We start from the raw sequence: 26,748 nt of genomic DNA on the forward strand, positions 1-26,748 counted from the left end.
CTTCCCTTTGTGTGTGGGCAGTACTTTTTTTCTTTAAAAAAATGTTTCAGGGTACTCTCATTTTGACTCAAGAAAACCACCATTTTATAGTTCAAATCAGGAAAAATAAATACAGTAAATGGACAAAAGTACAAAGATTCACAAAATGTTTAGGGGTATGCGTACCCCCAGAAAAAAAGCACTGTGTGTGGATGGTATTGTTTCGGTCAAGTTTGGAGAACGAGCTTGCAATAAAACAGCCTATGGACTTTATGCCGAGTACACACAGACCTAATTGATATTACTGTAGTCTAGTTCAGAGATGGGGAGCTCGTGGTGTGCCATTGTTAGCCTTCTCACTCCAATTAGTCCCAGCCAGCATGGACAATTGCTAGGAATGTTTGTTTGCTCCCACAAGAGGCAGTGATGGCAGTCAACTTGGGGAGTGTTTAAAACAAGAGTTAGACAAATTCACAGAAGCAAAAATGACTGATGGCTACAAGCCACGATGGCTATATTCTTCCTCTACTGCTGGAGGCAGCATGCCTCTGAATGCCAGTTGCTAGAAACTGCAAATGGGGAGAGTTGATGCCATACTAGGGTCCTGCTGGCAGGCCGCACATTGGAACAACTGGCTAGCCATTGTGAGAACAGAACCCTAGATGAGATCAAGTTAGTGATCTGGTTTGAAGAAGAATTAAGATGTCCACAGGAAGGTATTGAAGAAATCACGCTACCAGAGACCATCTATGCTTGGAAAAGCCAAAGGCCTCGTACAGACATGACTGCAGAAGCCACCTTTGATTGCCTGCTACAGGTGAGAGTGCCAGCATGCACATGCTCAGACCAGAACCTTGACATGAACGGAGGCGACTCGGGAAGCCAAGGCCACTAACTTTGCTTTTTTATTGGATGTGCAGCAGACGACAAAAAAAAATGCAGCTTCACAGCCAAAAGAAACCAGACAAATGAACAAGTGATGCGCTTTCTCCACGCCACAGCCATCGGCAAAGATAATTAAAAACTTGGGAGGGGGGAGCGGGGAGGGAAAGAAGAGAGCAGCTCACAAATGGGAATAACTGCTGCGTGGCAGAGCGATGGGGCCACAATGACTGAGAGGCCACGCCCTGTGCTGGCAGGGTGCTTGATGTGAGCACACACGCATGTATATGTGCGAGAGAGACTAACACACCGCTCAACTGTACAAGTCTCTGCCTCTGACAGAGGGGGTGGGGGCGCCCTTGGACTGCGTTGCCAGCATCCAGAAGTCCCAGCTGCCCTTTTCAACAGGGGAAGGAGGGAGGGCGCAGAGTCAAAATCATCACCGAATTGCAATCAAACCAACATCCATGAGCTTCTGGATTTTCTGAGCAATGACGGGATTCTTCAAGTGTCTGTGGGAAAGGAAAAGAGGAGAGTTGTGTCAAGTCAGGATCTTTGTCCCCACTGTGAGGCTGAACCACGGGATGGGAGAAACTGGCAGCCCTCCAGGTGTTGCTGGACTTCAACTCCCATCAGCCCCAGCCAGCATGGCCAAATGTCAGGAGCGATGGGAGCTATAGTCCTACCACACCTGGTTCCCTCTCCCTGCCATAGTGGGATCCTTTTATCAGCATCAAGGCAAGGTTTCACTGCAAGCATCTGACCAGAGGGTTTCAGAGGCCACAGGGCAGCAAGGTGCAACTGGGCACTGCACTGTCAAAGCCAACACACATGTCTAGTCCAGTGTTTCACAAACTTGGGTCTCCAGCTGTTTTTGGACTACAATTCCCATCATCCCTGACCACTGGTCCTTCTAGCTAGGGATGATGGGAGTTGTAGTCCCAAATCAACTGGAGTCCCAAGTTTAGGAAACCTTGGTCTAGTCTTTATGGATGCGTTCTTCAAAGCTTACCTCCACATCATTTTTTATGCTGAAAAAGCCCCCTTCGGCTTATACTCAAGTGAGCGTCCTTTTGGGTTGCTCCTCCTTCCTCCTCCGCCTTTGCTGCTGGTGGCGGCGGAAGAACAAGCAGCCCGAAAGCACCCAGGTTTGTGGTGTGGTAAACCGGCTTATACTCGAGTCAATAAGTTTTCCCAGTTTTTTGTGGTAGAATTAGGTGCCTCAGCTTATATTTGGGTTGGCTTATACTGGAGTATATACGGATATTATGTTTATATCTCAATTCTCCTCCACCCCCCACCCCGCAATGCCAAAGGACCTCAAAGTGGTGTACATAGATTTACCCTCCCCATTTTATCCCCAGTATCTCCCTGTGAGTTAGGCTGAGAGACAGTGACTGACCCTGAGTGACACAGCAAGCTTCATGGATACACGGGGATTTGAATCCAGGTTCTAATCTGACACATTAGCCCAGGTTAACTTGTTGGCCTGCAGATACTGCTGAACTACAAAAGCCCCATGAGCATCTGGCCAGCATGGCCAATGGCTGGTGATGATGGGAGCTCTTGTTCAGCAGCAGCTGGAGGGTCAAAGGTCAGCCACCCCAGCAAGACACTGTCTTGCACATCTTCTCTCTCAACGTCTCTACTTCTCATGTTTCTCATGGCACCACACTCCAAATCTCAGAAACCTTTAACATTTCTGAACGTTTAAGAAGTTCTCAACTGAATCCAGAACAGAAGCATGCAAAATCAGAATAAATGCAAAACAATTGGCCTACATGCTGATCTGTGCTTATTGCTAGACTGCTAAGTGCTCTGTGTCTTTAGTGGCCTTCAACGTCAAACATTCCACTTATAAACTAGAACTTCACTGCCTGTGAAGACAACATGAGGTGGACCACACAGGCTATGTTAAGAGCCATCACACTACCGTCCACACTGGTGCTTTCTCCCTGCCCTCACTTACTCGCTTAGGGCTTGTGGGTCTTTCTGCATCTGTTCAAGGATCAGCCTCATGGCCGGGTCACTCATGATCTGCTGCACCTCTGGGTCGGCCATGGCACGGCGCTTCACATCCTCAGGGTTGTCATTGCGGTTGTACTGGGACATGAGGCATCGCTGGTAGCCCTCTGTAGCTTCCTGTAGGAAATAGGCAGGACCATGAGGGCACGTCAAGATGGGTGTTTCCCCGCCCTCCTCCCTTGAATATCTTCACACTAGCAAAATTCTTATTTCTCTGCATTGTTTTTGGCTACACGGCTTCAAGGCGTGATGGAGGGAAAGTTATTCACCACTACCCCCTTGTGGGCCGTGAAAATTGTAAAGATAGATTCTGCGTAACAATTGCAACAACCTTCCTGGTGCCCCCTAGAGGCTGCTGGACCACAACTCCTTTCATGCCTTTACCACTGGGACCACGCTGGCTGGGGATGACGGGAGTTCAGCACCAGCTGAAGGGCACCAGGTTGGGGGAGGCAAAAATAGAATCCCCTCCACCCCCAAATTATACTTGAACATTTCTGAATCACCCAATGAGATTGATGGAAAGTAGATTTAGGATACAAGAACATACTTCATAGAATGCATTATTAATTTGTGGGATTCACTGCCACCTGATGTGGTGATAGCCCTTGTCTTAAAATAGGATTTTTAAAAATCAGGGAGGCCAATTAACAGCTATTAGCCACAATGTCTAAATGGAAACTTCATGTTCCAAGGCACTGTATCTCTAAATACCACTTTTTTGGGGGGGGGGGCAGGGAGAAACAGTGTGTGCCCTGCTTGTGGATCTCCCAGAACATCTCATTGGCCTCTGTAGGAAATAAGAAGCTGGATCACATGAATCTTTGCTGTGTTCTAGAAGGCCTGTTACGTTCTTAGCAAAAACAGATGAAGTGTGTACAGGTAGGAGGAAAGAAATAAGCCAATTTGCTGAAAGTTCAGGAACACCCTATTCCCAGGAGAACTGATACCACCTCCCCCTTTGAAGGCTGGACTTCACTGGAAAGGCCCTTCCTTCATGACCATGACGAGGCTCAGTTTTAATTCCTCCCCACTTGCTATTACCGGCGTTTAAGGGAAGCTCTTTCCCATTTCTCTGCCACAGCTGTATATCCAGCAAGTGCTCACCTTGCAGTTGGAGTCCAGTTCAAGGGCTTTCTGGTAGACATCCATGGCTTTGGTATAATCTTTCATTGCTTCCAGTGCTGCTGCCTTGCGTGTGTAGCCTTTGACTGCAAGCCAAGAGCAAAAGTCATCAACTTTTGAACTTATTTGCATCTTTTATCCTATTCCTTCATATATCTCAGTTTGAGTCACCTCACCCCCTTTGTTTATTCAAGTACCCTGTCCCAATTAAGTGCTCTTGCCCCTCTCAGCCCAGATACTGCCTGGTGTTATCTTGAAACAAGGTGCACCCCCCATCACAGTGGGATTTTGCAGATAACTGGCTGCTAAACCTAAACCAACTCTCCAACCATCCCTTAAGCTGCATAACCCCAAGTCCTTGCCTGATGACCTGTTCTTGCCTTTAACCTTCCCAAATCACTTCCTTCCAATTGACATATTCATGTACTTACTGAATGTGGGTTCCAGGCAGATACATTCTTCACAGTCCTGTGGAAGGAAGAGAAGCTGCTTTAAAAATCGATTTTTCAGGAATGAGTGCAAGGCTCATCCGTTCCTTCTCCAGTCATTCCCAATCAGAAAAGCCTTCTCTCCATTTGCACCCCCGGATGCTTACGCCTCTGCTATCAGACTGCCAAGTTTGGGAATGGGAAGGTGGGCAGACAGGATGGAGGTAAGAACAATCCATCTCTACCGTTCCTAACCATGGAACCACACTGGGGGCCTAATTAGTCTGCCTAAGTGTGGAATTACCTTCAATTCCAGCAGGCTAGTGGTACCAAAGAATCAGAGATCACCTTCAGAACACCTCCCTGGAGAGGACTATAAAGCTACCAAAACCACATGGATTATCCTGAACCACCTACGGCTGTTTGTGGGTAGATTACAGGCACGTTAGCTAGGCCTTGTGCCAAGACACCTGAGCTTATTTCAAGCAGTTGCTTGCAAAGCAGCGATAGGGAACCTGCGGCCTTCCAAGAATTGCTGGATTCAAACTCTTATAAGCCACAGGGAGAATGGTCAGGGATGAAGAAAGTTCTAGTCCATGACCATCTGGGGGACCAGAGGTTCCCTATCCCTGCTCCTAAGCCTAGTTCACATAAGTGGCAGATGAGGCGGCAAATTTGGGTCTGAACTTCAGATTGCAAAGGTCCTCCTTATAAAAGAGCTCACTGCAAAGAGAAAAGAAGCTGGACACCAACAATGTGGTTTCTTCCATGGCCAGATGACCTCAGCAGCTAGGAGTGTTTCTTGCCAGTTTCAGCTGGTCCACCAGCTATGGCTGTTGCTGCATGGAAATAGCCTTACCATTGGTGACCTGCCCACCTGACAAAAGTTGGCCTGTTGTAGGTAAGAGTCTGGCTCACTGACTGAATTCAGTCCCCCACTTCTGGTGAAGACAATAGTAAGCATGATGGAATAATGGTTTGGCTCCATACCAAGGCAACCTCCTACGCCTAGACCTAAAGTTTCTCTTAACTTCTGCGTTGAATTGTCTGCCACAGAGCTCCCAGCCTTGTAGAGGATTTGGGGTGAAATTTAAAGGGGCACATGTGCTGTGCAATGGGAGTGTGTTGTGAGACACAACCAACAGTCCCCTATATTTGGCAGAGGAAGGAAGATACAGGCAGAAAAGCCCCTTTCCAGGAAGTGTGCCCACCAAAACTAATCTAACACTGAGGAACCCAATGAGCTTCTGGTAAGAGCCCTTTCCCCCCAGAACACAATTTGCACAACACTGGCCTAGGATCCTGACCTTTACTGCTAACTGGAACTCCAGCAATTTGGTGTAACAGGCAGCTCTGTTGCTGTACAGTTTGGCATCGTTGGGGTTGCGTTTGATGGCTTCTGTGTAGTGTTTCATTGCTTGTGGATAGTCCCCTGCGAGGCAAAGAGAATCATTAGCTCATATAGAGGTTTTTTGAAGGATCCAAATTCTCCACACGTTATTTCAATAATCCTTATGAAGGACTGATTAGGCACAGCTAAGTGTTAACTCCATGCTGAGAGGCAGTTGACATTCCTTCCGTTTCCAACGTTTAGGCTGTGTGTGCAATTTCATGCCTAGCCAAAAAATAGCACCACCCACGGAAAAGAGGGAGCGATTGGCAGGCTTGGCAGAACCAACATGTTTGCAGAAGAACAAAAACATTCTAAATGTTTGTATGGAAAATGTTAACTCTAACCCAAAAAAGGGAAATCCCCAAAGGCAGCCTAATAAGGACTAGCTATAGCATGGAATTCTGAATGGCTGGGGAACCAAAATGGAAAGGCAGGTGGGGCAAGGAATGGAATAGAGGTCCTGATTGATTGCTCCTGTTCACTTCTCTAGCTAGGAAGGGATGCTGCTTTCCAGCTCTGCTTCCTGGAGGCAATGGGTTAGCTACTATGGGGAAGCAGGATGCAGGACTAGATGCAGCAAGGCTTTTCTTGTGTCAATAACCATGTTAAGGTAGGTTAGCACTATCAGCCCCTTATTGTAGATTGGAGAGGAGGCAGTGTTGGGAGAAAGAAGGCTTATCTAAGCCCACCTTGTGAGTTTATGGCCAGATGTGACTTGGGGATCTTGCAAAGTCTGCACACTCTTTACCAAAACATCAACAACTAAGGGAGATCTGGTTCACCAAATGAGACTTTTGTTGAATTTTATACCATTCTAACTGGGATGGTTTTCCTTGCTTTTATAGCTGTTTTTATTGATTGTTATAGCTGTACATTATATGAAATAAATTTTATAAAGTGACAGGCAAACTACATTAGTTACATGGCTTGATATGCTCCCAGTTCAACACATGCCCTTCAGAAACTCATGTCGCTATGGACAGGATAGTTAGGCATCTAGGCCTTCTGCAAATATCAATCACTCAGCTACTCTCGCCAGTACTTCTAAGACAGTCTCTGCAATTAACAAGGAGCCCCCTGCTCTTTGCAGTGGCTACCTCTCAGCACAGTGAACAACAATGGACTCGCAAGCACAATCCCTTACCTTTCTGGAAACACTCATTGCCTTTGTTTTTCTCTTCCAGAGCAAGATCAGGATTTATATAGGCGACTCTTTCTTGCTCTTTCAAGATTTTCTCAGCCTGAAACAGAAAGTGAGCTTGAACAGTCCTGTCAGATCTGAGGTGGCAGATTTATGGAGCAGCTAAGCCTTATTGCATGGATTCAAGGTGTCAGTGCTATTAGAAAATTTGGAGAAAGGGTCCCTATCCTTTCCCTGCAACCCTAACCTAAGAAGACTGACAGCCAACCTTTCAACTGTAAGCAACAGCACACCATATTATCATGCCAGCTTACACACCACCTAACTAAATGAAACAACTTTTGACTAGTCAGAAGACTGCATATAAAGAGGGCAGGGGCAAATGAGTCTCCTGAGAGTTCAGTAATTCAGCAACATCAATCCTGTTATGGCCATAGTTCCGGGGATGTGCAGAAGAGCCTCCTCATCAAATCTCAAAGAAGTAAAGGAGAATGTGTTCTTAAGTAACTGGCACCGAAGCCACATAGGGCTTTAAAATGGTCACAATCACCCTGGATGTGAATGAATAGCCAGTGTTAGCACCCAGGGTCATAGCCATGTTATATTCAACTATGTTATATTCAAAGTAGAACCACTGAAATTAATAGGTCAGTCAGGGTAGACCAAGGGTTCCCAAATGCTGGTCTGTGGACCACCAGTGGCCTACAAGCTCCAGTCAGGTAGTCCACAGCATGTCGATTTTGAAGATGGGAGGCAGCACATTCACTGCATTAAGTACGGTATTTATATTGAGTATTGTAATTTTTTTTGCTACTTTTTATTCTCATGTCGTATTTTATTGTATTACAATTTGAATTCTATGAAATTCAAACTGCAATACTGTAAAATACTGCAGAAAAACTATACAAAGAATTAAAAATCAAACAGCATTTAGCAGAGCACATTACAACAGGCAAAGAAAGCATTGCACAGCCCACCAAAGCTATTACCAATTTTCAAATGGATAGTGGGGTAAAAAGTTAGGGAATCACTGGCATTGACAATACTGAACTAGATGGACCAAGCCACCTGATTTTAGCATAAGGAAGCACAAGCAGAGACTATGGAGAGGGGTCAGAGTTTGGTGGTAGAAGACATACTGTGCATGCTAAAAGGTCCTAGGTTCAATCCTTGGCATCTCCATTTAAAAGGACCAGCTAGGAGGTGACATGACATATGTGCCTGTCGAGCCACTGTCACAGTAAACACTGAGCCAGCTGAACAAATAGTCAAAACCGATAGAAGGCAACTTCCTAAACGTCAAACGTGGTGCCACAGCTCAGTGATGGAACATATTCTTTCCATGCAGGTGGTCCCAATTTGGTGCACAGCATCTTCAGTCAAAAAGGAGCAGATAGCAGGAGATGGGAGAGACCCCTCTCTGTGCTCAAGACACTGTGGGGAGAGCTGCTGCCAATCAGAGTAGACAATTCTGAACAAGACAGACCAATGGATGGGAAAAATGGGAGGGCCAGAACTACATGGGGGAGCCAGAGTTTGCAGGTTCAGCTGGAGTATCTAGGGGGTGAGGAGGGTGGATGCTGCTGGACTCCCAACGCTCATCAACCCCAGCCAGCAGGGGTTGGTCAGGGGTAATGGGATTTGTAGGCCAGCCACATCAGGAGTGGGAGAGGTTTCCCAACCCCGAGCTATAGCAAAGCTCTTGCAAACAAACACTTGCCTGTTGACACTTTTTCAGTACATCCGGAGTCCGGTGTTCAGCCAGAGACTTGTTGTAAAACTGAATGGCTTCCTTGTACTTTTCCTCCTTGAAGTAGGAATTGCCAATCCGGGCATAAGCTCTATATTCAAGAGAACAAGCCATGGAATGAGCTGCTGGAAAGCATCCAATAGGTGAAGAACCCTGACCCATGATTCCCAGGAGGCTTTGTTGCAGGGGAAGGGCAGGGGCATGCAGGACAAAGACAAATCCCATGCTAAGGGATGCTAGGAGAAATAATCTTTATATACATCTATGTTGCAACCACATTTGGAATACTGTGTACAGTTCTTGCTACTGCTTCTTAAGGAGGATACTGTAAACACAAAAAAGAAAAGAGAAAGGAAGAAAAGAAAAGAAAAGAAAAAAGAAAGAAAGCAACCAAAATGGATCAGATGGATGGATCAGGTGTATAAAATTCTGCACTATGTGGAAGAAGTAGATAGAAAGTGTTCTCCCTCTCATAATACTAAAGACCCAGGGTGGATTATCCAGTGAAGGTTATTGGAAGGAGATTCAGCATAGGCAAAAAGAAGTACGTCTTAGAATCATAGAATTTCAGAGCAATGCAGAACTCTTTTGCTTAACATGGGGCTCAAACCCATGACCCTGATATTAAGAGTCTCATGCTCTACCAACTGAGCTATCCCTCATCATGTCTTCACATACATTAAATGATGGAGTTTGGCTATGACAAGATGTGGTGATAGCTGCCAACTTGGATGGCTTTGAAATGCGATGAGACAAATTCAAGGAGGGAATTAAGCTATCAAGGGCTACCAGTGGCTGAGAGGGCTATTGCCCTCAGCTCTGCTTGGGGGCCTTCTGGTTGGCCATTGTGGAAAACAGGCTCCTGCTGGGTCCGGCCAAACATCTATCTAGTCCAGCCATCTTTTTACATTTATGTTAGGCAGGCTAGGCAGGGTAGTGATTTTATAGCACAGCAGAATCTAGGTCACACAGCACCATGCAATAGAGCACATTTCAAGCCGTCATGACTCAAGTTTCCATTCAGCTCATGCATAAAGCTTTATTCAGCCAGCAGTCAGGTCTCATTAGTTCAGGGGTGGGAGACCTGTTGCCCTCCAGATACTCTTAAGACCACAACTGCCATCATCCCTAACCTGTGGTCACACCGGCTGGGGCTGAAACAAGTTGGAGTCCAACAACTTCTAGAGGGTCACAGGTTCTCTACATCTCTCACCCCTGCATTAGCTCAACGTCTTAAATTAAGCAACCACGTTTTTAAAAAATCAAATGCTCTACCACATGGCTCAGTGGTGGTTGGAGCCAGAGGGGAAAGTGGGCAGAGCAAAAAATGTGAATGCCACTCACTTGGCAATCTGCCGGTAATCCTCCCGGTTCTCGCGTCCCACTTCAATGGCCTGCTCACACAGTTCCCGGCACTTGTTGTAGTCCCCCTTCTCAAAATACACCGCTACAGGAAAAGGAAGGGGAAAGACACAGTCGTGAACCCCTAATTTCCCAAGACTGGGTGAGCTACAAACGAAGACCTCTGGCTGGGAAATCCACACCTTCTGTCTAGTTTTATTTATTATGAAAATAAAATTTATGTGGCGTTTGGCCTGCTTTCAAGCTATCAGTTCAGGCCCCTGGCAAGAGCAAGCCATCTCTTCAACATTTCGCTCCTGATCTTTGTCAGAGCAAGTTGCTAATTCCGAGCTATCCATGGTCCCACAACCTTCAACCAGCCAGCCTCACTGCTTTCTCTGTTAGTACCCAGGAATGGACCAGTGCATGACAATGACCAAACATATGGGGGGGACAAAGGTTTCCCACCCCTGGGTTTAAAGGAACCTTACTGCCCTGGTTCAACTCCAGCCCACACTAAACTGTGTTTTTTGCCATTTTAAACCTACCATAAGGCTGTTCATGCACCTCAGCTCTGCCTGGGATGGGAAGAATGATGCCCCACAATCTCACCTGCTTGGTTAGTGATGTATGTCATATTGGTTGGATCCAGCTCCTTTGCCTTGTCATAATGCTTCAGGGCTACCTCAAAATCTTTCTTCTTATAAGCCTCATTCCCCAGTTCTTTCTCCTTAAGAGCCTAAAAGGGAACAGACACTCAACTTAATAACTGATATTGCAGAATGGCAAGACATAATTCAGTCAAAAAATCTCCACCTTGCCAAAGACAGCATTTCTTACGCTATAAGCTTTGTAAGTGTATTTCAAGGATGGCCTTCTCCATTTGAATGTGCCCAATGTTTGAGATCAGTTGAGACCCTGAAAAACCACACCACTAGCCCCAACTTCAGGCGTTAGGTGTGCAGCTACCAGAGAGCTTTATGGTTCTGGCATCCCAGCTGTGGAATACCCTCCAAGACAGATCTGCTTGTTACGGACATCAATATATTTTGTGGGCTTGGTGAAAGCTGCAGCATTCCTTTAATGCGGATATTTTGATATTGCCACATTTTTCTGATAATGGATTTCTGATGTATTTTAGTACCATTATTTATCAATTACATTCCCATTCCACCCAGTGGCTGACATTCTGGGCAGCGGTACTTATTTATGTATTTGCACTGAAGTGCTTTCAAACTGCTAGGTTGGCAGGAGCTGGAAAAGAGCAACAGGCGCTCACCCTGTTGTGGTGATTTGAACTGTTGACCTTCTGATCAGCAAGCCCAAGAGGCTCAGTGGTTTAGACTGCAGTGCCACCCACTCCTTTAAGTACGAGTTTTTGATTACTGTGTATTAATTTTGATTTTATGTACCCTTGGTATTTTGTATGGTATGTTTAATAAGACCTGTGATAAGATGACAGCTATTAAAAAGCTTTTAAGAAAAGGTGGCCAGTCAATAAGGTACATAGTGCTGAGAGGGAGCACTCTACTGTTGCAGCCAAGTCTCCTGGGCCAGCAGGCAGTACCTGCTTCTTATTCTCTGGCAGGTCTTCCTCCATAGGTTCCGGCTTGGGCTCCTTCTTGGGGGGTGGCGGAGGGGGTGGAGACATCGCTTCGTCCTCATCATCTGCACTGGCCAAGTCGACTCCAAGTAGCACCCCAAGGGTTGTCATCACCCGCGGGTCCTTTAGTTTCCTGTTACGAAGGCAGGCCATAAAATGGGTCATGAAGAACTGCAGCCTGGTGGATTAAGTGCTGGAGACCTGAGGTTGCAACCAATGTTGGTCTGGCTCAGAACAGACCCACTGAAATCAATGACTGATGCAGGTCCATTCATTTTAATTAGACTACTTTGAATAAGATATAGGTGGATGCAGTCCCCAGGATCTAGTTTTGCGCAAGTCAGTGTCAGCCTCCATTTCCTAACTGTAAGATTATTGAATACTCCAGCAACTTTGAGGGGCAGCCATGTTTCTGTGATTTTTCTGAAATGGACCAAGTCCATCAATTTTATGAAAGACTGTCTTAAAAGACACCCTGTTTAAGATGCTGTTAGGCTCCTTGAGGTTTTTGCTACAAATTTCCTATGAAACTGAATATCCTTGTGCTGAACGCCACCCACATTAATTCAATTTCCAATACTATGCACGAAGCAGGTTTTTTCCCTGGTTGCTGCTGGATTTCGAGCGCATTAAAAAAGTAAATATGAATCCTTAGTTAGAAATTTAGAGGTGCTCCTGGATCTAGCTCTCTCATTCGAACTACTACACCATCCATGCTGGCTCTCAAGAATTTTTCATTCCAGCAGACTTAATATACCAGGTTGAAGACATTCTGCTGAACACTATGTTTTACCTGCTATGCCTGAAAGTTATATTTTTACTTTTGCTATATTCTACTATTTTGATTTAAATATTTTGTAAACTGCCTTGCATAATTCCTATATCCTGGAATTCATTTTAATGGTGTTCCCTTCAAGCGGTACAAGTGCCATGACAACCTCAAACTGCCCTTCTGTCAAGTACACAAAATTATTAACTGTGATAGTTAAATTATACCCACACATACAAAAGCAATGTTATCTGTGAATGCCAAAATACTGGTGAAGAGAAGCAGGATAAGACAATCACCACCAAACCCCACTTATGAGCTCCCAGGAACATTTAGCAAGCTGTGAGATAGAATTCTGGGCCCGATGAGTCTCGGGCATGACTCGGAAAGACAATTCCTACACCATACAATTCCCAACTCCCACTCCAGGCACTTACGCCCCCAGGTCTGAAGGCTTGTTGCGGAGCTGCTCAATCAGTTCTCTGTAGCTCGGATCACTGAGCAAGCCTCTTGTGCGGGGATCACTCTCCAGCTTCTGATAAAGGTTGGGCAAGTTGAAAGGGTTCATGAGATTCCGTTCTGAAGGATGACCAGGGCAGGGGAGAGAAGAAAGGCATTATCAGTTTTGAGTGACACACAGCAGCATTCTTGACAACAGGGCCTTCCCTGCCCTCCACCATCTGTAAGCTCTGGGAAAACCCAGGGGGAAGATTACGTCATGGAAGGTGTGAGGTTCCTGCTGCCACATGCCCACATTATTCACATCTTTCAACAGCTAGACTGTGTGGAAAAAGCAGCTCTGCTGAATACCTGTGGTCCCCGAGCTAAGGAAACACAAAGCCCAGTCCTACAGTTCTGACTCACACTAATGAGACTGAAGCCCAGCTATCTGCAAGATCTAAATTCCTTCTGGAATAGGTGTCTGCACCCACTGCAGGTCTTGGAGATAGCCTGTAGCTATCTTATCCATGCAATCTAGGGAAGTCTTTGCCAACCTGGCGCCCTCCATGACAGTGTTGGCTAGGGCTGGTGGAAGCTGTAGTTCAAAACATCTGGAGGGCACCAGGTTAAAGAAGGCTTTGATAAGGAAAGAGAAGCACTCCCTCTTTCCTTCATCTTGAGTGAGTTCAGCTGGTGGAGCAAATGCACCAGGTGTTCTCACAGCATCAGGCACTGAAGACCTGCAGCTTCATGATTTTCTGTCAAGTAAAAGGGTATTGGGGTGTTTGGTTGTGCTACGGATGCACCATGATGTTTCTTCTCTCTGCGCTCCTCCTAGCAGTCATTCCTCCTCTGGTCACTGCTATGGATGCCCGATCTGTCGGTCTCCAGAAATTCTGTGTCACTCAAGAGCTCTCTCCCTTTTTGTGGTTTCCAGAAACTGGTATTCAGAAACGTTCCTGTCTCCAACTGTGCAGGCAGAACCTAGCCATCATGACTAGAAGCCTCGGATAGCCCTCTCTGCCATGAATTTGTCCAGTTCACTTTTAAACCCACCTAGGTTGTGGCCATCACTGCCTCCTATGATTATGAGTTCCATAGTTTAACAACACACAACATAGTACTTTTATTATTTGTCCTGAATCTTCTAACATTCAACTTCAAGGGATTTCCACAAATTCTAGTTCTGAGAGAGGGAGAAAAACTTTTCTCTAGCCAATTTCTCCATGCCATGCATAATTTGATAAACTTCTATCATGTCGCCTCTTGTCTTTAAACTAGGAAGTCCCAACACTACAACTTTTCTTCATGGAGGAGTTGCTCCATCCCCTTATTTGGGGATGTCCTTTTGTAACTCTACAATATCCTTTTTGCAGCGAGGCCACCAGAATGGTACACAGTACAGTTATGCTCTTATGCTGGGCATTTGAAAAGCTACATTTTAAATTGTATTTTAACCCGTATTTTAATTAACTGTTTTTTTGTGGTTTTTGTTTCCCCCCACCCCAAATTTTGTTTTATTGGTGTTAGCCGCCCTGAACCCGGTTCTGGCCGGGGAGGGCGGGGTATAAATAATTTATTATTATTATTTATTACATCAAATCATTTTAAGATCCAACAGTCTTCAAAGCTCAGCTGTGTCGATTAAGCTCTCCCAACTCAGATCTGTTTCCAGACAGATGTCAAGTGGGGCTCTCACAACTGACAGGCAACCACCAAGAAAACCTTCATGACTTCACTGGAAAAGCATGTGCCATCACGACATGGCCCTCTTATCAATAGTCAAATCTAGCTATATGTGTATTTGATGCTCTTCAATTTTATTATTGAAATCTGCACCACAACCCCTGTACCAAAGCCATTTCCCTTTGTGGTACAGGGTACAGGCAGGGAAGGTTACTGCAATCAGTTGTCCTGTAGTTATGAAGCTTCATCAGTGTGGATCCCCTTACGCCAGCTTTCCCCAACCTGCTGCCCTCTAGATGTCAGGGGACTCCAACTCCCATCAGCCTCAGCCAGCATGGCCAGTGATCAAAGCTAATGAGAGCTATAGTCCAATAAAACCTGGAGGGCAGCAAGGTTGGGGAACGCTGCCTTTCCTAGGGCAATTTATCAAATTCCTTGTCATGAGATAATTTCTCAAACTTCCATGTCACGTTAGCCACAGAACTAGTTCATGTAGGCAAGTCTTAAGAGATAAGGAAGGAAGCAGATCAGGTTGTGGCTTCCATCACCTGCATGCCTGGACTCCATGTTTTGCAGCCCTTCCTTCAACTGTGCGTTGCCTGGCTCATGTTTCAGCCCTTCTGCATATGTCTTCTTGGCCTCTTCAAAGCGGTTCAGAAATTCCAAGGCAGCTGCCTTTCGGGAATAGCCCTGAGAAGAAGAGCAGCAAGGTCAGCAATACGGTATGAGACAAGGCAGAGCAGCCAATATATCAGTCTTCCAAAACTCACAGACATGAAGGACTATACAGAACTCTAGTTCACCCATGCATTGAAGGCAGCCACTTGCCTAATTGACTATGTCAACTACCAGTTGTTGCAAACCAATGCAACAGTTGCAAGGAAGAACCTCCTTTAGCCTGCAGACCTTTCATATGCAACGGTGGTGCATGACACATTTTGGCCAAGTATCTGCAGTGTGGTGCAGTAGGTTAGACCTGGGTTCAAATCCCTACTCAGCCATGGAAATCACTGGGTGACATCAAGCCAGTTACTTATCTCTCAGTCTGACCCACCTCAGGATAGGGGTGGGGGAGAGCAATTTATGCTACCCTGAGTGCCTTAGAAGGATAACAATGCAGTAGGAACTTCAATAATGATTTTTAAAATTTTGTTATTGACTGATAGTGGCTCCCCAAAATTCCATTCAAATGAGAATCTTACCCAACCCTGCCTGAAGATGCTGAGGACTGGACCTTTTACATGCAGAGGACAGGCTTTACCACTGAGCTACACAGTGCTTCCCCAGCGCACACACACAGCTGGAAGAAAATGCTACGCCTGAACTGTAGTGACTTCATTGCCAGGCATTTAATGCCCACTTCTCTCTTGTTCCTTGTGAAGTGAGGGAGGGCAAAGCCTTGGGGCTCTCATTCTGGAATCACAAGTCCACCAAACAGAATAATGGTGTATGACAAGTATGGGGAAACCTTCACCCTCCATACGTTGCTGAACTCCAACTCCCATTGCCCTTGGCCTTGCTTGCTGGGGCTGATGGGAGTTGACAGTTCAGTAACGTCTGAAGAGCCAAAAGGCTTCTCACACCTGGTGTATGGAATGGGCATTTCCTCACAGCTGTGCCATGTCTCCTTGGCTAGAAGGGGGTTCCCCACCTTGCCCCACTCTGGCTTCAGTTCAATTGTCTTGCAAGCGTCTTCCAGGGCTTTCTGATATTCGCCTTTCTTGGCATAAGCAGCAGACCGATTGCTGTACAGCACATGATTGGCAGAATCCAATTTGATGGCCTCCGAGTAGTGCTTGATAGCTTCTGCCGTGTTGCCAGAGCTCAGGGCTTTGTTACCCTTCTCTTTCAATTCATTCACCTGGTGGGAATTAAAAAAGAAGTCAAAAGCTTGCCGAGGATTCTGTGCACCAGTAACCCAGAAAAAGAACCTATTGCTCCAGTGAACTACTTCTTACCAAACTCGGAGCATCTCAGATGAGTAAATGCTCCGATTCTGACTCCCACTGTTGCTATAACCTTGAATTGAGGCATTTTTGCTAAAAATTGGAGTTTGATGGTCAGCAAGCAAAAGGCCCTCCTCTCTTCAGCAGACTTTTTTCAGGTGTTTTTTTTTTGGGGGGGGGAGTAAGTTTCTGGCCTCTAAGTTTATTGCACACCCATTTTCAGCTACTTACTCAAGGAAAACACAAAACTTATAGTAATACATCAATGCAATTTTTACATCTCTAATTGCAATCCTAGCAAAAGCACTATAAGGTAGGTCAGCATTACTTATCCCCCTCCTCTCAAGCTTTCCAGCTCCTTCTGTGGGACACAGGGTTAGCAAAAGCACCTGACTTTGGAATGGCTTGCCTCTTGCCCTCCCATGGTGTGATTTTGCCTTTTTACATTTGATTGATGCTTTATGGCATTTTTGTACAGTGGTACCTCGGGTTAAGAACTTAATTCATTCTGGAGGTCCGTTTTTAACCTGAAACTGTTTTTAACCTGAGATACCACTTTAGCTAATGGGGCCTCCCGCTCCGCCGCGTGATTTCTGTTCTCATCCTGAAGCAAAGTTCTTAACCTGAGGTACTGGGTTAGTGGAGTCTGTAACCTGAAGCGTCTGTAACCCGAGGTACCACTGTATTTTGTTTTAATACACCACTTTGGCAGAAAGCAGCATATAAAGAGTAGGGGGTGGAATTGCAGATGGAGGGGCTGAGAGTGGCTTGTGAGTTAAGGGCAGATGCAATATGTGAACCAAGGAATTCCACATTTTGTAGCTCAGTCTCTTAACCTCTTAGCCACTAAGCAGGGACAGGGAGAAAATGGATCACAATCAACTGGCCGAGTTTCCCATTCCCAACTGCTTAACAATAGCAACAAAAAATTACTTTCCCACCTAAATTAGATTGCTGAAATTAAGGAAGTACTGAACACAAATCCCAAGACTTGGAATGTGTTCAGAAGCACCCTACTCCTTAACTCTTACTCTGTATCTTTTGTACTTGACCAGGCATAGGAAAACCTGGCCCTCCAGCTGTTTTGAGACTACAATTCCCATCATCCCTGACCACTGGTCATGTTAGCTAGGGATGGTGGTAGTTGTAGTCCCAAAACATCTGGAGGGCTGAGTTTGCCTATGCCTGTACTTGACTCTCATTGGTAGATCCTGGGAATGCGGTTTTGTTTTTTAAAAAAGACCTCCAAGTCTGCCTACCTCAGATTATAGCAACTGTAAGAAATAAACAGACTTCAGCTAATGAAATCTGTACAGTGTGGCAACAGTTGTGAAGTGGTTCAGGTTTAGGTTTCTTGTACTCTAAATATCTGCAGTAAGACACCAATTCTCAACCATCACTTCCAGATAGAAGTCAGTTGTTGGGTATTCCATTTTACAAGGCTCTACAATCAACCTGACTGAATTTAGCTGCCAGGGCTTATGTTGCACAGGACTGCATTCAAATATGCATTTCTATAGGTAATAATATGTTGCACTTCTTTGCAGTTTTATATGACACAGAAAGTGTTTCACCCTCTTTTGCTTACAAGTGGGCGTACTTTTCTTTTTACGAGTGACAGCTGTAAGACACTTCTTTCCCAACCTGAAGGTTGGCCAAAGCTGCTGCAAGATATTCCCAGCGACTGTTTCCCTCTAGAAAGAAATGACGTGAGCCTGAGGGACAGGCCCCCAGGTATGAGTCACCGCCTCCACAGGTAGCCAAGGGAGTTGAAACTGCAGCATCCACAGCCCAAATGAATTAGCAGCCCACCATCTGCCGATGCAAATAGAATGTTGTCCCTGCTGTGTCCAAGGCTGCTCCTAAGGGGGACAGGAAGCTGGAGGCAGCTCCCTCTGAATCACGGCTCTATTCAGATAGGGGTTGCTTGCTGAAATTACAGACAGCCAAGGGGAAAACAATCTCCACTTAGCTGCATTAATTTGGGACAAAACGTTCAGGCTACACATGTAAGGATTTTAGAGCCCTTTCAGTCTTAGAGACACAGCTGCACAATAAAACACAGCAAGATGTCACATGCAGAAAGGGCACAAATTGGCAGGCAAGGCATGGAGGTGGTAAACTTTCTCTAGAAGAAGCATATTACCCTACAGCCACAAACCAAACATTTAGGAGGGACAGTGGAGAGAGAAAGAAAGCTGAGGCCAGTATTGTGAAGTGATGCAGGTGGACTACAGCCAGGTTGCCATGGTATAACCTTGGCAGATTCACCTAAACACTCGGCGCACCGGGCTCTGTTTTTCACCTGCCAGTGTGGAATCACCACCTTGCTAAGCTTGAGGCCTGTTTTGTTGAAGATTACTTTCTTCCTATACCCATTTTCACAGACAAAAGACACACTTAATAATTTGGAATGGGGAGGCAGCTCCTATGTCAGGAAGTGAGCTGGCACCATAGTTCAGTGGTATACCACATGCTTTGCAAGCAAAATGCTTTAGGTTTACAGTAGTTCTAATTTAAAAGGCTCTTTGCTAAGAAGACTGAGAAAGACCTTAGTACAACAGTTACTAGTCACAGGAACTGCCTTATGAAGAATCAGGCTGTTGGTCCATCTAACTCAGGACTGTCTACACTGTCTAGGAGTGCCTCTCCAGGGTCCCAGGTAAAAGCCATTCCCAGCCCCTACTGGGAGATGTGAGGGTCTGAACCTAGGACCTATTGGATACAAAGAACGGGTCTCTACTGTTGACCACTGCCATCACTCCCAAGTGTGACAGCAATTCCTACCTCAAAAGTTTCCTTCTAGCAGGTGCCAAACATGCTGCAACATGCAGGCTGTGATAGGCTCAGAAGGCTCCTTTGGAAAACAAACAGGCTTTTAAAAAGCTGCAATGCCCCACTGATCCTTGCTCAGCCTAACTTTTTGCTTCATCTCACAAGGGTTATAAAGCTGCATCCGCACCTAAAGCACTTCACTCAGAAAACTGCCATCAACTTGCTCGTGCTACCAAAACTATACAATTCTCCTGGAAATATAGGAAGCTGCCTTTACTGGATCAGAACATTGGTCCATCTAGCTCAGCACTGTCTACACAGACTGGAAGGTCTCCAGCTTTACACCATTCCAACTTCCAAGTCCTACCTAGAGATACCAGGAATTACAGCTGGGATCTTGTACCAACAGAGTAAGAGCTACATTAAGCTACAGTCCTTTGCCTAGTTCCAACGGTTCCACACATACTGTCACCATGTGGCCCTAAAGCTACAGATCTTCCTGCAAGATTATTCCTGCCGCAATCCAGGCCTTAGGAATCACAACCCCTAGTGGAGCTTGCATAAATATTAAAGATCAAATTTCCAAAATGAGGTAGAGCTTTTGGCATTTGTGCTATTTTAATTGCATGCTCCATAACAGGCTACCCTATCAACCAAAATCCATCAGGTTGCTACATCTTATTCAAGATGTCTGTCAGACACCGCTTCCCTCATGGGCTCCACCTCAAGGACTATGTCCCAGAACTGAGGAGGAAGGTGAGGATTTCAGCTTGGGAGGGGAATACTGTGGTGAGGAACAGTGCAGAGTAGGAAATGGGGATTACCTGAGAAGCAGTACTAGCTGCATTGGTGTGGGGCATAGCTTGAGGGGTAGGTTTTAGAAATAAACTTATGCACATAAATTACCTGTGGTGGTTCAAGAGTCCACTCACAGTAGATCCACACCATACATTTAAAGCACACCCAATGCACATTTAAAACTCACGACTTACCCCAAAGAATCCTGGGAATCGTAGTTTGTTAGAGATGCTGCGAACTGTAGTTCTGTGAAGGGAAAAGCTACAGTTCCCGGAATTCTTTGGAGAAAGTCATTAAGTTGTGAATGTATGGTATGGCACCATCTTCAAACCATCACAGATTACTTATTAATATAAGTTTTTTCCTACAAAACCGAGCTCGCAAACCATGCTGCAAGGAGCCTCGCCTCAAGCTCTAACTCTGTAGCCACCTTTTTAATGGTCTATCGTTCTCATGACCTCTTTGATGTTACAGTCCTTAATTCGCATCCTCCAATGACATTATTGGTTCAATGACCCCTGCAATCAAGGGCTATATACATTTTATGAAATTAATAAATCAAGCTTATTGTGATCCCTCACAGAAATCTAGTTCCTCTGCCCCACACACTATTGAATCCACCAGCCCCACAAAGCCTGCCATTCAGCCCTCCAATTTATATGCCACAGCCCCTTCCACCTACACTCCTAGCCTTCCATGATACCTCAGGACCCCTAATTCGGATGTAGCCCCATCACACTACAGTATGTATTTGCTGAAAACCCCTCCATGATGTCTGGCACAGAGCCCATAAACCTTCCCCACTTAAGACCTTACAAGCCTAGCCTCCCCCCCCCCGACCCCCTTCCCCATCTCAGATCTTCACACGAGGCCTTACAGAGCCCTTTATTTCTTTATCCCTTCAGGACCTTCGCGGTTCAGGCACTCCCCCCCTCCCACCGAAGGCCCCTTATGAGGAGGTAGTCTTGTTCCCTTCAAGATCCCCTCATGACCTGACCGACGAAGGCTTCCCATAATGCTTTGCACAGGTATAGCCGCTCCCTCATCGCAATCATCCCGTCAAAAACTACCCGAGACCCCCTTCCCATTCCTAACACCCCCCTCAGCCCTTCCCATGATCCTTTGCCCGGACCACCTTTTCAAAAAGAAACCCCCTCTCCCGTCAGACCCCCTTTTCCCCCAGAATGCCTTGCAAAAAATAATCTCAGCAGCACCTCACAGCACATTTTCTCCCTCTCTCCCCTTCCCGAGACCCCCTCTAGGACCGCCACCTTCCCATAAGCCTTTGCGGTTGCTAAAAAGCTCCAGCCACTTCGCCCACCTTCTCCATGGCGCCGGCCAAGTCTCCCGCGCCACCGCTGCCGCTTCTAGTTAAGCCTTTCCTCCTTCCTGCGCCCGCCTTTCCTTTTTCCCACCAGCCTTCTGGAACCTGCTAGAACCCTCCAGTCCCCGCCCCTGCCTTCTTATTGGATCCCGCCTGGCGCGAGGCCGCGCCCGCTACCCCCCTCATAGGGCGAAGGGGGAAAGGCGGGGTCTCTCCCTGATAGAATATCCGTCCTCGGCACGCGCTATTGGCCCCAACGCTTGACAGGCCCGAGCGGGGCGGGGCTTGATAACGGCAATTGGTGTGCGTCGCTGTGTCATTTGCCAAGCGGCGGCCTCGTTCCTCTGGAACGTCCCGCCTTCGGGTTTCATTGATCAAAGCTGCGCTGCGCTCCTATTGGGTAAACTGTGAGTTGGAACGTCACCACAGACTGCGCCCATTGGCTGGAGCTTTGTTCGGATTTCTCCGCCTCCCCATCTTTCTTATTTCCAGATTTTTCCTCGTGGGGCGTCCTTGAACGCTTGGAGAAAAGTGGCATACAGTAATGCCTCCCCCCCCCAATGGTGAACGGAAGTCCCTCTCACTGTGTTTCTATAATTTCTATTATCATATACATCCAACTCAGTTATAAACAAAATTAAAAATGTTTGTCTTGAGTAGTATTTTACAATTTTTTATTTGGGCACTTCCATTAAACAGAGACCTCCACAGTTAACAATAAAATAAAGTACATTAAATAAACAATGACTTTAGGCTTCCTATTAATCAGTCTCTTAAATAAGACATGGAGAGGAATGGCAGTGGTCATATAAAAAACCTAAGTTGGGTTCATTTACTGCAGGGGTGGGAAGTCTGTTCTGGCCTGTAGGCCAGATCCTTCTCCCACTTAACCTTCCAGGGCCAAATTTGACAGGTAGGTGGGGTTGTGCACCTGGCAAGCACCTAGCATTGCTGGTCAGGACTTCAAAGCACCATGTGAGGCTTGCAAAGAGCCCCACATGGTGCTTTGAAGGGCTGCCGATCAACTTGCTCTCCGCAGGAAGTGGCTGTATGATTGAGTTCCGGACAAGGAACTGTGTCATGCCACCACACCTGATGTCACATTTTGTCAGATGTGGGGCAGGTGAATGTGGTATAGGAAAAGATTAGGGCCCTTGTCAAAGCAAATTTGGCCAGTGGGCTAGAGGTTCCCCAGCCCTGCTTTAATGTATGGAGTCTCAGTACATGGTGGGCTTTTTATGCTGATTAGATTTCTTAGCGGAAAGGAAAATTAAATGGGAAAATAATAGTGGATGGTAGTTCAATGACAGCATTGCATGGATGCTGTGGAAAAACTTGCATGCATCAGCGGCACTGAAGTATACAAAAAACACCCACATAGAGGTATGGATCTGGCAAGTAGCTGGATGTGCGACTGCCTGGGAGTGACATGGACACAATTTGGGATTCCATGATGGAAGAAAAGTGGGACAGAAATATAAGAAAACAAATAAATCCCAAGGTTCTTTGGAAGCAGGTTGTGTGTGAAACTGGTAACCTATGCTAGTTATCTATGATTAAACTAAAGACAGGAAGACATGATCAAGAAGTGAGTGCAGGGAAAAGTGAGCACAGGTGAGATAAAGACAATGTAAGGCTTAACATTCAGTGGGGATTGAGGGGTCTGGGAGAGAACTAACAGAAAATCGTGGAGATTTTAAATATACAAAGGCTTAAGTAGGATAAAATTTGAGTCTGTTTTTAAGGATATGGAGTTACAGAGGAGACAGTCCTGAACTAAAGTAACCAGAAGGTTTTAATTACATTCAGTGATGGCTAGTGCCCATTTGGACTGCATGGGTAAAAGGCAGGGAGCCCAGCAGTAGGCAGAGCCAGCACTAAAGCCAATGGCAGCTGGAGCCAACTAATTCTGGTTTGTTCTCACCCTCCTCCCTGTTGAATTCTACAAGGCATGGGTCTGAGCAGTTTTGCCCTTGCTCCACAACTTCCCCTAGATAAACCCACTCTTTAGCACTAAATCAGAAGAAGCAGCAATCCGCAGAAAACCCGAATGCTGTTTGTTCCGATTCAGTGCTAAAGAACAGGTTTCCCCAGGTAAAAGTGGCGAGGGAAATGGGGGTATGGATAAGACCTAAGGAAAAGAGAGCTGGCAAGCAGTGCCACCCCCTGGCCTGGTTGTCAGTACGAAGAAAGCCAGGTGAGGGTTGTCTGAGGTTGGTATCGCAGTGTCCCATTTGCCCTAATTGACCAGCTGCCACTGATAATATTAAAATCTCTTGATTTTACAATAGCACAGTATGCCTGACTTGAGAATCCTGTGGTACAATACAAATTAAAAACTGAGTCTGTTTTGTCCACATTGTAGCTGCTGGTGCTCTGGGCTGCAGAGGGAAAGCAAAAAGATTAGTTTCTCGGCTATAATTAGAAGCTTGGCTTCTGACTTCGCCTGGTGGTGCCTTGGCAACCCACCTAAAATTAGCCTAGCAGCCACTGATGCCAAGTGGCAAAGAAAGGGAAAAAATGGGCCTATCAAAGGAAAGTAAGATTGTGCCTCTTTCTCCCCTTCTAAAGTTATTCTGGGACTGAACCTTTGAGGCTGGACAGTGCACCTGTTTAACCATTATGTGGTATTCCTTTTCACAGCCTTGACACAACAACTGTTCACTGATATAATGACCCGCCGACAACTCATTGAACTGCACTCTCATTTCCATTTCCCCCTGCTTTTGGTCTTATATTGCCTAAGGTGGCATCCACACCATAAGTTTAAAGCACATGGCTTCCTCCAAATAACCATGGGAACTACAATTACTCCCTCAGAGAGTTGTGGTTCCCACAACTTAACAAATGACAGTTCCCAGGATTATTTAGGGGAATCTCTGTGCTTTAAGCATATGGTGTGAACGTGACTTAAAGCTCTTCATTTATTTTTAAGCTGGACTTCATCCAGACACCTCTTCAAATACAGGCATCCCCCACTTACGCATGATTGACCTGCGTGCAAACATGAATACTTGAGGTGCCGGGAAATAAATAAATAAATTCAATTCAAACCTGGAAATGGAGAGAGAGAGCCAGAAGGTCCTCGTGGCTTATGAGGAGACCATCCATAGAGCCTGAAGAGAACGCCAGTGAACCAAAAGTCCAGAAACAAAGCTTTGAAAACCAACTTATGGGCTCCAAAACAGTGCATGGGAGCTCTCACTGCTGCTGCACTACCCTGTTGAACAGCTGTTGGGGAAGCTGGATTGCAGTGTTTCCTGACCTTTCTGGTGATTTGGAGGCAAAGATACTGTATAAAATAAAAAGAGCATGGAGAGCAGGTAAAAATAGGCATTTAGAAGCTTTTTAGAGACTGCTCCCCACTTACACACATTTTGCTAATACGTGCAGGGGCCTGGAACATAACCCCCACTTACTGTACAGGGCTTATATAGATAGAGGTGTGAGTGGGAGACAAGGGATTCAAGCACATACTGGAAATTTAGGTTTGCACAATTAATGTGGGTCAAAGTGCTTTGTTGCCATAGCACAACGAATATACTTTTAAAAAATGCTGTTTTGTGGTTAGGAAAGTGATGGGGAAGCATACTGAGAAGTGTTCAGAGATTTCCAAACTTTTCATGTTGGTGACACACTTTTAGACATGCATCATTTTGCAACACAGTAATTCAGTTTTACTAGCAAACCGGAGATTTAATGAACCCATTTCCAGCCCTGGGAGGAGAGTGGGGAGCGTTCGCGCGACACACCTCCATACTGCAGCTGACACACTAAGTGTCGAGACACATTTTGGAAAGCTCTATGTTAGATAAACAATTGGCCAATGGGAAGATGTATAAGCACCGCAAAAGGACAAGGGCTGATTGTCATATACTGCCCTGCCAACAAATCAGAATTAATGCTCAATAAAGACCAGACGTGGTCTAAGCTCTGCATAAGCTTTTTGCAAGCAGATCAGGATGAAGACTCAATAAACAGGTTGTCTGGAGGAGGGAGAGAATATATGATGCATATTCAGATACAGAGGTACTGGTAGGGAAGGATTTTCAGGCAGGTGTCCATGGCCCTAACCCATTAGAATGATGGAGGGCCCTCAAACTTATCAGGGCCAACCATGGGCATACCCAGGATTTTTGTTAGGGGGGCACCTTTTGCTAGGAGGGGGCAGGTTTTGTTGGGGGGGCAATCAATTGTATTGATTTTGATTTATTTAGCGGGGCAGCTGCCAAAAGGTCCACTTAGTCCAGCATCCTGTTCTTACAACAACCAAGCACTGAAGTAATATGCTATCTGTGATATTTTAGTGTATTTTTGGTTTCTATGGAAGCCGCCTAGAGTGGCTGGGGAAACCCAGCCAGATGGGCGGGGTACAAATAATAAATAAATAAATAAATAAATAAATAAATAAATAAATAATAATATACACATTACCATCAAAAGCAATTGGCTGCCAGTTTGTTTCCAGGCCCAATTCAAGGCACTCACATCAGCGTTTAAAGCTCGAAATAACTTAGGACCAAAATATCTGAAAGAACGCCTCCTCCCCTATAGAACATCTCAGGCGTTAAGATCAACAGAGGGGGTGCTCTTTGTTGTTCTAGTCCTCAGAAACTCGGGGTCACGGTGTCAGCCTGGGAGAGGGCATTCTCTGGGGCAGCTCTAAAGTTGTGGGATTTCCTCCCCAAAGTGGTGAATCTAGCACCTTAACTATGTCATTTTCATTATATGCTGAAGAAAAGTTTTAAATGTTTGATGTTTTGCTGTGTTTTTTATATTCTGTTGGAAGCCGTCCCAAGCGGCTGAGGCAACCCAGTCAGATGGGCGGGGTACAAGTAATAAATAATAATAATAATAATAGTAATAATAATAATAAAAATAATCAGCCTGCCTACAGTATATTATATATACAACATTTTAGGAGCCACCCTAATTTTGCAACTGTATTTTTAAAAATCGGTTTTTAGTATTATACATTTAAAACAGTTTTAACCTGCTCTGGGACCTGATGATGAAGAATGGGTAAAAATTGTAACAAGAAGAAGAGGAAGAATTCCCTAGAATCGTTAGAGTCCAGAGTCTAAAATGTGCACCACTGTTGAGATAATATATTCCCAGCAAAATAAACACATTTCTAAAGATATCAACAATCGCTTGCTCTTCTTTCCTCACCAGTGAAACTATTAAGAGCTGATATTCTTGTTTTTGATTTTGTTTTTCACTGTGAAAGCTCATGCCGCTGCGTTGCAGTTGCAGAAACGCACCAGGGAAGGAGCCTTTGTGGAACTACATTGCCCAGAAGCCCTTGCGCCCGAGGAGGGCGGAGCCAGAGGGAAGAGGCT

General features: G+C 45.6%; 1 protein-coding gene across 2 annotated transcripts; it reads right to left on the minus strand.

Annotated features, from left to right (window-relative positions):
• Window positions 1-861: 861 nt before the first annotated feature.
• On the minus strand, window positions 862-26,663 carry STIP1 (stress induced phosphoprotein 1). Of its 2 annotated transcripts, none has more exons than XM_083716244.1 (14): window positions 26,579-26,663; window positions 16,215-16,466; window positions 15,112-15,253; window positions 12,874-13,015; window positions 11,632-11,800; window positions 10,677-10,803; window positions 10,068-10,170; window positions 8,694-8,814; window positions 6,977-7,073; window positions 5,747-5,871; window positions 4,443-4,479; window positions 3,994-4,097; window positions 2,831-3,003; window positions 862-1,373 (listed from the first exon to the last, which is right to left on the minus strand). In XM_083716244.1, exons 1-14 carry the CDS (start codon window positions 26,639-26,641, stop codon window positions 1,301-1,303), a joined length of 1,728 nt encoding a protein of 575 aa, XP_083572370.1. In that variant the 5' UTR covers window positions 26,642-26,663; the 3' UTR covers window positions 862-1,300. The 2 variants fall into 2 exon arrangements, with proteins under 2 accessions (XP_083572370.1, XP_083572371.1); XM_083716245.1 differs by lacking the exon at window positions 26,579-26,663 and adding an exon at window positions 21,404-21,619 and having other exon boundaries at window positions 16,215-16,424.
• Window positions 26,664-26,748: the final 85 nt, after the last annotated feature.

Source organism: Podarcis gaigeae, assembly GCF_964106915.1.
Source record: "Podarcis gaigeae genome assembly, chromosome: 16".
NCBI classification, from domain to species: Eukaryota; Metazoa; Chordata; class Lepidosauria; order Squamata; family Lacertidae; genus Podarcis; species Podarcis gaigeae.

Bases quoted from the DNA above. Each gene is read 5' to 3' on its own strand.
- STIP1 (XM_083716244.1), bottom strand. From the start codon at position 26,641: ATGAGCTTTCACAGTGAAAAACAAAATCAAAAACAAGAATATCAGCTC. The intron at 16,467-26,578 runs GTGAGGAAAGAA...ACTGGTGCACAG, and splicing joins AGCTCTTAATAGTTTCACTG to AATCCTCGGCAAGCTTTTGA. The intron at 10,171-10,676 runs GTGAGATTGTGG...CTTTTCCTGTAG, and splicing joins ATACATCACTAACCAAGCAG to CGGTGTATTTTGAGAAGGGG.